Below are 14,961 nucleotides of genomic sequence, written 5' to 3' on the forward strand. Positions count from 1 at the left end.
AACCCATGCCATTCTGAGAAGTGGAAAAAGCACTGGTCAGAAAAGTCAACAGACTTAACCTTTTCATCAACTCACGCTTCCTACACTTGTGAATTTGAGCCTTCACTTACTCATTTAGAGAAGTACCACTAAAGCCTCTCTCCACTCATAGGTTGTTGTATAAGGTTAAACAACTTAGTCAACGAAATTATGAGGTAATTCTAATCTATAGTCCAGTGACTTCTGTCTGTAACTCTCACATTAGGATCACACTGCTATGTTGATTTAACGGCCATATAATCGAGTTAGGATGGAATCTGAGATCAGCACAGAAGGCTTTTAGTCCAGTGGTTCTCTAGGAGACGTGGGTCACCTGCGGGCCCTTCCTCATTCTGATTCCTTGTTTTAGGGGGCATCTCTGAAGGAGATTTGTTGTAAAGACAGATGATCCTAATGCACCCTCTGGCTGAGGACGAAACCATCTACTGTGCTCTAAAGTACATGAACTTAGGAGTCAAGATATTCAAACCAAAATCCTTTCTCAAATACTTGCTGACCATTAGACCTAGGGCAGCCAACTATTTACATTCTACAAACCTAGCACCGTGGCTGCCTTGCGCATAATATCTATTCAATAAGCCTTAGTTATTACCTACAGAATCACTGTCTGGTGGCTTACTTGAATTTCTTGAATGTAGCAAAGAGTAGCTATTCCAGAGCTCTGACAGTTCAGTAACCATAACTAACTATGAGCCCAATTTGCTTCTCTGAGCCTATCTCCAGTTATTCTATTCTTGACTTGCAAAGCAAAACAGAATAAGTTCACTTCCTATTTAACATAAGAAACTTAACCCACTCCTAATGGCATTATGAGCATTTAAACATTAGGCATACCACCTAAAAAAGAAAAAAAACCCATCATTTTCCAGTCGTTAAACTACTAAAGAATAGATGGTACAAAAAGGGTTGCATTTCAATAGAACTAGCTTTATTATTTTTTTTTTAAACAAAAGAAATGGTCTAAAAGCAAATACAGATATGTGCCAAGGGATGGATGTGACCTGGTACTTACAAAGGAGCTGCTGTGTCATAAATGAAAACAGTATGTTAGGAGAAAAATAATTTCCAGGTGCTGTGTGCTTGAATAATCAGGAGACGCAAGTGCACTGAAGGAAGGTGCTCTGCCAAAGCAGTCAGCGTGAGCCCAGGGGGAGAAAAAGAAAAACCACCAGAGGTCCTTCCAGAGAACTACGTGGTGGCAGCATGAGAACTGGCATCAACTCACAGTCTTCTCATTTTCCCCATTTTCTATAATTTTCCTCTTCTTCTCATCTGTTTTTTTCTTGAAGATGTTATTTCGGTAAAACTGAAGTTCTTTGATGCTTTCACTAATGTCATCAAGTGCCCTACAAGCAAACATACCACGCTGAGTTGAAATGTCCAAAACCCAGAGGAGATGATCACCATTTTGCAAAGCGTAACTTTTTATAAATAACTTAAGAACAACAAGGACTACTGTAAATGCAACTATCTGACATCATCAAGAAGTGGAATATTTCAGCATAGCAAATTTAAGTGCTTTGTTTTTTAAAAAATGTTTGAATAAAAAAAAAAAAAAAAAGATTTCTAAACTATAACAGATTAAAGTTTACCAAACTGTTCCATAAGATAGTGAGGTGTTCCACAGGGGGAAAAAAAAAGGAATTCCGGGGTCAAATAAATTTAGGAAAACCTAGATTAAACATTTCTTCTTTTGAAGTTTTTTGCCAAGCATTTAATGTACTGATGTGTTGTGAATTCCCCAGAGGAGGTTGTACTATATACACAGTATTTCTAAAACTTAATCGACCACCTGTGTGGAATGCATATTAACAGCTCATAGCATGTCGTTTGGGAAACACTGCACAATACTTAATGACGTCCTGCACAAAATACAATCACGTACTCGAACGTAACTCGTGACTCCATCATCATAATGAACATCGATTATCAGACAGTACCTAACCACAAAAGAGGATCTACCTCCCCTCTCGTGGTGACTTGTGCTATAATCAGGGCAGCCTGCCTCCATCTAACAGCCTTTCTTCTCCTCCAACACGCTGCTTCTCATCTGTCGTAGTCTGAGAAATCAGGTAACCAAGATTACTAGAACAGTGTGCAAGTGAATCAATCTGCTCTGATTGTCAAGGGCCTCTTCTAGAGAACAAACTGCACAAACTTTAGTGCAAGAGCTTTCAGACAGTTATTTCTGTGGTTAAGGCAACAATTTTGCTTTCTTCCCAGGTCTCGGATAACCAGTGGAGAGCTGAAGCTGTCAAAAATGCAGCCTCTGGCTAAATCAAGGTACACCACAGCTTAGCCACAATACTGAAACCCGAAACAAGATCTGAAAACCCAGAGTTCTTCTACAGCCCACTATGTGGCAAAACCTGACCAATCTTGATGCGAGGCTATTTATAGTCATTAGTTATGCCATTTGGTGTGAACATCTATACATTTCACTGTAGAAACAGCAATGTGCTTGATTATGAGGTGCTTCCTCAGGCCTTGTTAGGGGTATTACTACCTTTCTAAAACCTGAAAACTCCTGAAATCCAAAACACATCAAGCCCCAACTGTTTCACATGAGGTATCCCAGACCTGTGTTATTGTGCTGTAGTCCATGAAAGCCCAATAAAAAAACATTAATGCCAGGCTCTTTAGAGCAGGAACTTGGTCTTCCTGTTTGGCTAGAAGTGTACACGGTACACAGTACACAGTAGGGGCTCGGTACATGGATGAAACAAATGCCAGCTGCTACATCTCCCACCAAGTTTTACGTCCTTCCTCAGAGACTACAACACCAAAAAGTAAAAGAGGACTCTAGATACACAAGTTCTTTAAATTCCTTGTGTACTTCAGCCTAAGGCTGAAGACATAAAAAGAAACAATCTGAAAAACTACAAAGTGTCTAAGTTAGGCTAACTGTGTTGCACAACTGTACACAAAGTGTTCCAATTTTAAACAACTACAAATCCATATGCTTGATGGGAAGAAAATTATACTGCTCATTACTAGAAAAAAAATTAGACCGCTTCACATACCTACAAACTAAGTTATCTGCAAGTTTCAAAACAGCAATAAAGACATTAAGACCATACATATCTCACAATGGAATGTTAGAACACTGATCAGAATTCCTGATAATCTTAGCAAAAGAAGGTTATTTTTATGTAGTTGTCCTTTACTTTTCCCCCAAGGGAATAGAGACATTATTTCAAGCAGTCAGGAATTCGGGAGTTATGTGCGTGTCAGACGGCCAAGCACTTGGAAGGACCCAAACTTACCTGTGAGAAGCAGCCTTCTTTGGTGCAAATTCATATTCTTCTGGATACCAGCGTCTACATACAGCAAAAATGGAACTCTCAAAGGAAACCGTCTCAAATACACTGAATAATTACGTCCTTCAAGTAGTTTAATAACTTTGTAAAAGGCATCTGGGTTGTGACTATCGAGCTGCCTCCCTGTCTGGGACTCCACCTTCGTCCCTTTCCTCTCTTCATACTATAGATTCTCTTTGGGCAAGGTCAACAATGTATAAGATTGCTAAATCTGCGCACTCCAGCCCAGCCCTCTCCTGCGCTTCTGTCATGGATATCCAACTGCCCAATGGACATCTCCACCTAAAATCCACCAGACACTTCCAACTCCACACACACATATGGTCATACTCATCATCCTCAACATCTCCCTTCCCCCATCGGCCAAATCTACTCTTCCTCTTATTTTCCCCTTTATCTTTGATCAGTTCCATCATCCACCTAACCACCCAAACTAGAAACGCGGGGAATCACTTTATACGTCCTCCTTTTCCTCACGCCCCCATTCAAGCACTCAGTGCCATGCTACGGACCTTCTCAAATGCTCTACCTCCTGCTCTCTACCGCCCACTGCCATTTCCCTAGCTCCTCCTTCTCTCTCCAAGATGGTGAGAGAGTCTTTCTCATCTCCCTACCTCTTTTCTTACCACCTTCTAATCAGAATGATCTAATCGCATCACCTTTATCTTCCTGCTCCCGCCTATCTTCATACCTCTGCCCATTCTCGGGAAAGCTCACTCCTCACCTTAAATACCTGGAACACGGCCACTCTTCCTTAAATCTCAACTTGAAAGCTATTTTCTCCGTGAAGTTTTTGCTACCTCCCCATTCCCCTCACTCCAGCTGCCGGGTGCACCTTCTCTCGTGCCCGCAATATTCTACCCGCACTTTCCCCTAACAGACGTCATCACACAGTACACTTCTCAGGTGTGTTTTTTACACATCTGTCAATTCACTAGACTCTAAGCCCTTAAGGGCTTTTCATCTGTATGTTCCCAGCACATAGGCCAACACGTGGCACAGAAAATGGGTGCTCAATAAATTTTCCAGATTAGTGAAATTTATACGGAAGGCTTTTGATGTTCTTTCTCCCAATTCTCACCAGTTCAAGCGAGAATGGGACGAGGAAGTTATACACCCACTTGGCCCCCTCAGTTCTACACCTTTATTCAATTACTCTGTGCAAATTCTCAAGGAAAACATGCTAAATGAGGCAGTTGAATGGATCCTAAATATAGCCCTTACCTGCACAGCTCTTTAACAGTGCTCACATCAATTATTCTATAATGAAGATGTTTCATGAACTGGGGCATGTATTTGTCAAGAAACTTCTTATCTGCATGAACTGAATTTCCTAGAAAGACACGAAGCATACCGCATCTGTGTATTTCTAGTAGTATACAAAAGGATATACAAATTCACAAACTGTATTTAATTGGAGGTGTTTTTTTAAAGAATTCAAACAATTCCTCAAAGCATCTCAAAACTTCGAAATTAGGTTTGAGTGTATCTGATTAGATTACAAGTGCAGATTTCGGAGTATTTAGACAGTTTAGCTCATAATAAATTTGTAAATGGCCTCTTTATGGACAAAAGGATGAATCTATCATTCCACATACTAAAAATAACGCTCAAATCTGTAACTTCTTTAGATAATACCACATGCACAAATTTTCTCCCAGTATCACAAAATCTACACCACTAACACTAAAAGTTTAACTGTAGATAAACTCATAAGTAGATAAGCATTTATTTACATTTCAATTTTAATCAATCATATCCACATTCATGTTTCCACACAGTAATTTATATTAAAAACACTAAATTTTAAATAAGAACTTTAAAACAGACACCAGCTTCATTGGCTAGGGGGAAAATTGATACAATACATGCTATATAGTACTTAAAGTCAAAACTTTTTTATGAGTATTTAAGGGAAGTGTTAGTTACTATACCAGCTTACATATACAAATACAAACACACCACCACAGGACATTACCCTCCCTTTGACAATGGCAGTCCCTTCAAACTCCTAGCAGAACTGGCCTAGTTTCTTTAAAAAGGCAATGTCACAATGGGAAAAAAAAAAGACAGGTGCACACTTTGGATTAAGAGACTAAAGCGACATAATAACCAAATGAAATGCGTGAGTCTTGACTGAATCCTGGTTAAAAAACAAACAGACATTTCGGATGTGGACTAGTGATCAGATGATGTAACTGAATTGTTTTTAATCGTCTTAAATGTGACAATGATATTGTGGTTACTTAAGAAAATGTCCTTATGCTTAGGAAATTCTGGGTGAACTATTTAGGGATGAAGTGTCATGATGCCTGCAATTTACTTTCAAATGTCCAAAAAAATAGACAGATAAACATGGCACAAGGTGAACAACTACTAGATCCAACTTTTCTGTATATTTGAAATTTTTCCATAATAAAAATAGGTGGAAAACTTTTATTGAGTTAATCTGGGTATCCCAGATCTCATGTCAGTTTTCGGGGCATTTTCCCTGATATTCATGTATAAATTACAAAAGGAAATTTGAGCAACAAAAAGTAAGATGGATAATCCAAATCAGGGTTAAGTGGAAGGCACGATGATCCTGGCTGATCGTTCTGGAACCGCAGTCTCTTGAACCGCTACGATGGAAGACTATCTACAAGGCAGACATAGGACTGGATTTTACCTGCAAGTGGACAGAGCCCCGGAGGAGTCAGCTGTCGTACAAAGGACAGAAATTCATACTCTGCCTGCTGCAGTGTCATTGTACTCTCCTTCACTGCTTTGGTTAGACCAGACTGCAAGAGAGAATCCCCAGCCCCACCAAGACACATGAAGTCAGCGTTCAAAGGCATCCAGATATGAAACTTCACTTCTAAAATGGGCAAATATAACCACAGATGGACCATTTACAGAGCTCAAGTTCACACTGAAACTGCCATCTTGGCACCGATTTTTTTCTTAAAGAATCCAAGTCAGATAAGCTATGTTCCTGATTGTTAATAGCATTTCCACACAGTCAGAAAAGATGGCGCTCAAAGTCCAAGGATATAACCTCTGGGAAGAACCAACTTAACAGGAGAGCGGCATTCTCCCTTCTCTGAAAGTTGATCGTCTAACCTTATCCAAAAGACTGACTTGAGCAATACTTGATAATCCGCAATGTGCTCGCGACAGACTGAATGCAGGAGAGGAAAAAAGAGGACATTCAGGAGAAGATGGTCTCGAGAGGTCCCAAAGATGAAAAGTGAACAAGCAAGCAGTTTCCCAGGCTCGCCAAGCAATCTTCCTCTACCCCTTTTATGGTAATGTTACCTTCCCATGATGCTCCTTACACCAATCTGACATGCTGTCCAGTAACTCATCTGGCTGTTTTATAATCAGGTTAGGACCCTGTGGATAGGAAAAACTGTTATTCATCCAGAATCAATGGGGATAAGCTTGGTTTCTGAGTTTAACTGCTTTAGGAATTACATATATATACTAGAGAAGGGAAGAAAGATGAGGGACTTTGTTAACTCTAAAAGTGGTCCTCGTTCATTCCAGCACTATTTATGACGACAAAAAATAATGAACGAACACACACATAACACAACCGAAAACTGAAATGCCTATCAACAGAGGACACAGGTATCCACCAAAGGTCAGCAAACTATAGCCCCAGCCTGTGGCTTTTTTTTCTTTTAATTGCCAGCAAGCTACGAATGACTTTTACATTTGTAAATGGTTGTAAAACAAACAAACATGGGACAGAGAGGTACGTGGCACTCTAAGCCTAAAATACTTAATATTTGGTGTTTTTTAGAAAAGGCTTGCCAGCCCCTGACTATGAAAAGTGTCTATACTGCCAAGTGAAAAAAGCAAATTGCAGAACAGTGTACGCATGCTTATGAGTTCACTTATACTTGATTTAAAAAAACACACATTTGTATATGCATGGAAAATACTAAGAAAATACATAAAAGTTGGGGAGTGGGATGAGACAGGAGAAGAACAGCACAAAAAAACAACTTACTATACATAATATTTTGCATAAAGCTATACTGTTTACTTTTAACAGTATTTTCACATTAAAAACTTCAAAAAGTAATTGGTGACATGTGAAAGATTGAAAAAAAAAAAAAAGTGATGCTGGAATTCTCAGCTCCACTTAATAGAACATTCAACTGTGAGTCAGATAGAATCCCAGCAGTAGCAGAAGCTCAACTTGTGGCAGTAAAGCAAGTCACCTTCGGCTTAGTTTTACCTTCTGTACCATGGAGATAACAGCCCCCCCCCAACTCCTTCCCTCACAGGGATGTTAACAGGATAAAAGAAATTATAGATATGAACGTTCTTTGAACTCTCTGGGAAAGAAAGATTCTCTAAATCCAAGGTATGATTACTACTAAAGCGGTAAAAGTACTTTGCAATTAGTGAGAGGAATGGCAAGAATTTGACTAAAATATGCCTGACAGCTACAACTAACAAGGAGTTTTAGCCAAACAAGAAAACTGGTGACGGCAATCTCCATGAAGAAGCAAAAAATTTGCTCTGATAACTTTTTTTTTTTTAACTGAAGTATAGTTGATTTCCAATGTTGTGTTAATTTCTGCTATACAGCAGAGTGATTCAGTTTTACATACATATACATTCTTTTTTATATTCTTTCCCATTCTGGTTGATCTCAGGATATTGAATATAGTTACCTGTGCAATACAGTAGGACCTTGCTGTTTTGATAACATATTTTTTAAGAAACCAAAAACCTCATATTGCAAAACACAATTCTAACAAACCATGATGGAAAAAGCCAACGACTATCAACTTAAGGCTATTTAACTTACTCTAGATCCCAGTGTGGCACACTAAGCTACTTACGGAAAAATTTCCAGGTGGGATGTCTGTTCTTCTAGCGTAAAACATTTTCCTCAGACTCATATACAAGAATAAAACATATATTCCACAGAACTGACACTTCAGTGTTAATAGCCCCTAAGCAATTTTTTTTTTTTTACATCCTTATCCTCACAGGAATAAAGATGCAGACGTAGAGAATGGACTTGAGGACATGGGGAAGGGGAAGGGGAAGCTGGGATGAAGTGAGAGAGGGGCATGGACATATATACACTACCAAATGTAAAATAGATAGCTAGTGGGAAGCAGCCGCATAGCACAGGGAGATCAGCTGGGTGCTTTGTGACCACCTAGAGGGGTGGGATAGGGAGGGTGGGAGGGAGACGCAAGAGGAAGGAGATATGGGGATATATGTATATGTATAGCTGATTCACTTTGTTATAAAGCAGAAACTAACACACCATTGTAAAGCAATTATACTCCAATAAAGTTGTTAAAAAAAAAATCCTTATCCTCATCAGACTGGGTCTATTTACAAATGCCACCCTCATGTGCAGCTGTGTGACTACAGACCCAAATTTCCTCCAGGGTACATATCAACTAACTGGTCCATTAAACTGTCAGTATTTCACATTATATCAACAGTCTAAGGGAAAAACTCTTCTTCAGACAAGGGTAAGTAGGGCTGGTAAATAAACACACTTCTCTTCACTATTCATATCTAGGAAATTCCAAGTGACAGGAAAAAACAACCAAACCTAAAACTCAAGGTTCATATAAAAGATTTTTTTGTTTCTTTTGTTTTGGAAAAAAAAGAGGTAGTTGCTACAGTGAGATACAAAGTCTCATGATTCCCCTCCAGCTGATGTATCAGGAGGTACTCCAAGATATATGCCTGGTACTCCATGAAAGTAGCAATTCACCTAAAATGGTTCCTCCCCTCTCTTACCTACCCAGGAAAATAAGTAGAACTCTTAACTGTAGACTTGTGAAATTTATCCAGTGCCAGTAGCACATCAATCCGACCCTCTGGAAACTTATTTTAACCAAACTGTCTTTCCCCAAAACATCCCTACTGTGTTCCTATTCTAGAGTTTCTCACCACCTCCGAATACTGCTGACAATATGACACAGAGTTATTCAGGGCCCAGGATTTCACCCTCTACCAATCACACGTTCTCATACGCTTATTAAATGCTTTGTGAGTGGCCAAAAGGCAACAGGTGTGTTTTATTTGTTTTGCTTAATGTTTCAGTTAAAAGCAGCATGTTAAAACCTTAATCATGCCCAATATGTCAACAGGAGGATATTTTATGATTCTGTATCAACAGGAATTCTAAAATCTTAATATAGATCTAGACGAATCACATGTCCTAGCTGAAAAGGTAGAAACTGGATATATGGAGTTATAAGCTAAGCTATATATAAGCTAAGATTATAATATAAAGAAGTCAACTTTGGCATGAGTCACCAATCCTGGTGGGACCACAGTCAAGTGTCTTATTGGTTGGGAGCACTTTACTCAGACTGCTTGGGTTAAACTCCTGGCACTCCCAATAACTAGCCAGGTGGCCTTAGGCAAATTACCCAACAACTGTCTGCCAAAGCGTCTCTCTCTATATAGTGAGTATAACAGTACCTACCTTATAGTTGCTGTGAGGATTAACAGTGAATACATGTAAAGCACTTAGAACTGTGCCTGGCACACAGTAAGCTCTTAGCAAATGATAGCATTTATAGTTCCTAATTTTTGGCAGTACTATAGAAAAATCCTAGGCTCTGAGATGGATTACTTTGGTTCTCGTACCAAGCCCACCATGACCTAGAACATTATTTTGTACCTTAATCTACAGGGACCTCAATTTTCTTATCTTTTAAATAAAGAGATGGGGGGGGCACCAATCTTTAGATTTCCAAAACACTCTAAACAGTATGGTTGTATTACAAGGCATAACCTACTTCAGCCAAAATGTTGAGATCAGAGTCAGTTATCAGACAGGCCATCTCAATAATCTGGTCCTTCTCAATGTCCAATCCTGTCATCTGCAATAAAAAATACATCACACACACGAAACCGTCTTTCTGGCCTACTGTATCCAAGTTTATTTAACAGGACATCCCTCAAGCATATTCAATTTATATCCCACAGCCAGGATAAAAGAGACAAGAATGCTCCTTGAGCAAGTCCTCAAGGCACTCATTATGAGTTATTTACTCAATAAACATTTACCAAGGGCCTGCTACATGCCAGGCATCACAGTCCTACTCTGGGGCCGATGCAAAGTAAGCAAAATTGAGTGCTGACAGCATTCAATTTTGAAAGAGTTAGATAACTAACATTACTACATCTCTACAGAGTGTACAAAGTTTTTATGTTAATTACACCACTTGATCTTCATCACAATCTAGTGTTATGATCCCCATTTCATATAAGAGAAAACTGAGGCTCAAGGGAGAGGGGAGTGCTTGGCTGAGTATGGAAAACCTAAAGGGATCAGAACCGGGTTGTAGTGCTAACCCCGACCTTCACTAAATGCGCGACCTTGAATGAGCTGAGTCCTCTCTCTGGGCCTCAGTTTTCTCCTTTAGGGAACGTGGGGTAAGGCTGAGTCATCCCCGGAGTCCCGTCTAGCTCTAACAACCTAAGGTCCTGGGAGACTGGGGAACTGGGGTCTAGCACAGCCGCTGTGCGCACCCCTACCCCCGTGACCCTGAGCCCATCAGAGGGTTAGGGAGGTCCACATCTGGGCGGAACTGGGGGCTAGGGCAAGCCATATGGATGACTCCACCCTCTGGAAAAGAAACCCCACAGTCCGGCACAGTCCCCAACACCCGCAGGACTCCTGCCCCCCCCCCCGACCTGCCCCGCGCCGTCCACAGCCGGGAGGCGCTCACCTGCCACACCTGAGACCCAGACACTGCCACTCTCCCCGGACAGGCTCGGCTACTCTGTCCCACGCGCGAAACCTCACTCGTCTCCCCTCACGCCCCACCGCCCTGACTCACCTCCAGGTCTACCCAGACCATCCGCTGAGCCATGCTCTCCCCAGCCGCCATGGCTGCGCCAGCTTCACGGACACCCCACGCCCCGAACGACCCTCGAGTCCCACCCACACCTCGCAACAGCCTGGAACCCAGGGAGCCGCCTAGCATCACCCGGCACAAGCCACCACGGCCCCAGCCTTTCAGCCGGCGCTGGCGCAGGCGCGATGGTCGCTAAACGTCGCAAACCCGCGGGGAGTTGCAGGAGCAAAAACCGCAAGTCCCAGCATCCAGTGCGCCGGCTGGCCCTGAACAGTCCGGCTTAGCTGCCGAATGGGATGATGGGCCTTAGAGTCTTGTCTGGTGTTGCGCCCGATATCCCCGCCCCCGCCACGTGTTTTCGGATGTTACTGGACGCGCATGTTTTTCAGAACTAAGTTTATTCGTTTCCATGAGTTATTTCCTGAATTTGGATTAGTTGTAAATCGCCTAGTTGAGGAGGAACTCTGTTACTTTGTTAAGTCGAAAAAGACCTGGTTACCGGTTTGTTTTTTTTTTAATGTATCTTTTTTTGCTTTTTTTCCCCCTTCTTTTTACTTACTTGCAACTCCACTTCACACACTGGGGATTTTTCTCATTTACATGAAACAGCAGGGCGGTGTGCTTTTTTTCAGGCCAGAAGACCATTTCCGCTATCAACAAGTCCTTTAGAAATCCTTAAATGAGATCTTATCCGAGAGATCACTTAGCACGCTTTAGGTGCTGACTAAAAGTCCCTTTCCTTCATAGGCAAAGGGTTACCTCTTATTCCTTACTGAGGGGCTTGCCGTGGTCTGTGTTTCAGTTCAGCTGTTAGGTGTCGGTGGTAATGACTTCCTAGTCCACCCTTACAAGTTCTCAAGGTTAAATCTCGTCCTTGTATAACGAATCTATGCAGTAAATTAAATGAACTAAAAACAGCTTTGCCCGCTCTGCAATCTGCTTTGGTTTTGATCAAAGTATTTTTAATCTCCTCCACTCACAGCTATAGTTTCCATTATTTCCAAGAATAGAGATGGCCACCAACAAGATCTTTCGACCCTGGAGTATCAAATTGCATTGAGTCTCTTAAACCTTTGGCTATTCAGTGGCAAGTCAGGGTGCTGAGTGCGACATTGTTACAAATATTTGGTCTCAGCCTGGAATTCTATCCTCTGTGTATTTTTCTGAAAGCCGTATTGCCACTAATTACAGAGCTGGTGGTCCATCGTGTAGTAATTCATACCTGGTGAGCTGGTTTTGTGAGAGGGAAACTTTGTTGCCTAGTAAGAGCTGTAAGAATAATGCAGTGTCCTGGATTTCACCTTCAACTTCTCTGGTATACCCAACCCACCACCTGCCAGGTCACAGAGAAAATCTCTTCTAAGTGTCATCGAATCGTGTGCAGTTTTATGTATACACACACACACACACACACACAAAATGGTATATATTCTAACTGCACTGCCTGATGAGTCACATTGTTTTGCTTTAGCTTTTTACTCACTTGTAGCCTACTTGATAAGAAATAGTCTACAAAAAGTAAAAAATTTTTTAAATAAAAAAAGAAGTAGTCTACATTTCTTCTGTAGTTTTTTCTTTGTTTTAAACTTGATTCATAGAAAGTAGAATCAGTTGAAGTATATAAACTTTTATCAATTGTGCTTTTTATCCTCCGGAAGCACTGATATTATTTCTTTAAATTTTCAAAGAACACCTCTTGTTTTCAAAGTTACTACTGGAACATTGATCAGTTTTATTACAAATTACAACTTAGGAAATGCTATTTACATTAAAGAACTTGTATCCTGAAAACTTATGATCGTAATTTTAAAATATTGGGTAGTTAAAATTATGTGTGGACTTCTTTGAAACCAGTTTTCATAGTAATGTACTTTCATTTTAACATAAAGACACATTTTAGATGAATGGTATTATAATGTAAGGAGATTTATAGTTTATTGGATTTTGTGTATAATAACATTCGATTGGTAATCTTAAAGGTTATCAGAACAATGTACGCATCAAATTCACAAAATCGAAACCATGTAAATAAGAGGGAGGGCAGGGAGTTCCCTGGTTAGGATCCTGGGTTCTCACTGCCGTGGCCCTGTTTCAATCTCTGGTCAGGGAACTGAGATCCTGCAAGCCGCGTGGCCAAAAGGAAAAGAGGGAGGGCAGACAGAAGAACATGGGGCTCTAGAATCTGAAAGCAGCATTGTCCCACGGTGGACTCATTTCGTTCCCTTTTCCTTTCACAACAGAGTTTATCTTAAAGCCACACCACTCTGCTCAGAGACTGCTTTTTCAATTCTGTCATGAACCTGTAAGAACTGCTTTTGTTAATTAACAAGGGTAAAATGCCGATAAATCTTGTTCTCTAAAATCATAGACTATGAGAAACTTTGCTGTTTGAAGTCATTTCAGGGAGAACAGCTTCTCTTAAAGAATCTGGGCCATGTGTGTCACTTTGACACAGAGAAGCTGCCTCAATTTCCAACCCAGGGGCAGAGATTCAGATAAGAGGTTTCCAGACACAGCATTCCACATTTATCTTAAATTTATAGTTTCTAAGGAAACAGGACCTGAGTCAGATTTTCAACACTGCTGGTAGTCAGGCTGTGATGTTTCTGGTCCCTCTGGGCTTAAGGTCACAAGGGTGGAGGTGAGCACAGCAGCTCCGCTAGACCCCCACTTGCCCAGCCTCAAGGGCCCCAGGTTGTTAGAGCTAGACAGGATTCTGGGGATGATTCAGCCTTACCCCACATTCTATAAAGGAGAAAACTGAGGCCCAGGGAGAGAGAGGATTCAGCTCATTCAAGGTCATGCTGTTAGTAAGGATCTGAGTTGGGGCTACAACTCAGTTCTGATCTGTTTCTAACAAGACATGGCCGAGGCTACACAAACCCTCCCCTTATTTAAAGATCACTACTTTTTTAAGCGTTTTTTTTTTTTACTTTTTGTGTGTGTGTGGTAAAATATACATACATAAAATTTCCCATTTTAACCATTTTTAAGTCTGCAGTTCAGTGGCATTAAATGCATTCATATTGTTGTGCAACCATCACCACCATCCTTCTGCAGAACTTTTTCATCTTCCCAAACTGAAAATTCCATACCATTAAATACTAACTCCCTGTTTCCACCCGTGCCCCTCTCAGCCACAGGCCACCACCATTTCACTTTCTGCCTCTGTTAATTTGACTATTCTAGGTACCTCATATAAGTGGAATCATACAATATTTGTCCTTTTGTGTCTGGCTTATTTCACTTATCATAATGTCCTGAAAATTCATCCAAGTTGTAGCACGTGTCAGAATGTCCTTCCTTTTTAAGGTCAAATAATATTCCACTGTATATATTTACCACATCTTGTTTATCCACTCATCACTCAATGGACACTTGGGTTGCTTCCACCCTTTGACTACTGTGAATATTTACATGGATTTTAATTTTATTTTTTTATTGCTGCTTTCTTACCAGGACTTCCCCAGCCCTGCTTTGATTCTCTCACCTCCTGAGCAGAGATTACTGTGATAATCAAACCAGAGGCAACCCCTACTTCCCCTGGTTCTTCTTTAGAATCATCCAAGCCCTATTTTCATTTATTTATTGATTGATTTATTAATGTTTTATTTATTTTATTTTATTTTATTTATTTTTGGCTGTGTTGGGTCTTCATTGCTGTGCGCGGGCTTTCTTCTAGTTGCGGCGAGCGGGGGCTACTCTTCGTTGCGGTGCGCGGGCTTCTCATTGCGGGGACTTCTCTTGTTGTGGAGCACGGG

General features: G+C 40.8%; 1 protein-coding gene across 1 annotated transcript; it reads right to left on the reverse strand.

Moving 5' to 3' along the window:
* Window positions 1-945: 945 nt before the first annotated feature.
* On the reverse strand, window positions 946-11,484 carry REXO2 (RNA exonuclease 2). Its single transcript, XM_036862070.1, has 7 exons — window positions 11,183-11,484; window positions 10,136-10,219; window positions 6,657-6,734; window positions 6,028-6,139; window positions 4,584-4,692; window positions 3,306-3,359; window positions 946-1,385 (listed from the first exon to the last, which is right to left on the reverse strand). Exons 1-7 carry the CDS (start codon window positions 11,327-11,329, stop codon window positions 1,256-1,258), a joined length of 714 nt encoding a protein of 237 aa, XP_036717965.1. The 5' UTR covers window positions 11,330-11,484; the 3' UTR covers window positions 946-1,255.
* Window positions 11,485-14,961: the final 3,477 nt, after the last annotated feature.

This window comes from Balaenoptera musculus, chromosome 8, assembly GCF_009873245.2.
Source record: "Balaenoptera musculus isolate JJ_BM4_2016_0621 chromosome 8, mBalMus1.pri.v3, whole genome shotgun sequence".
Lineage (NCBI taxonomy): Eukaryota > Metazoa > Chordata > Mammalia > Artiodactyla > Balaenopteridae > Balaenoptera > Balaenoptera musculus.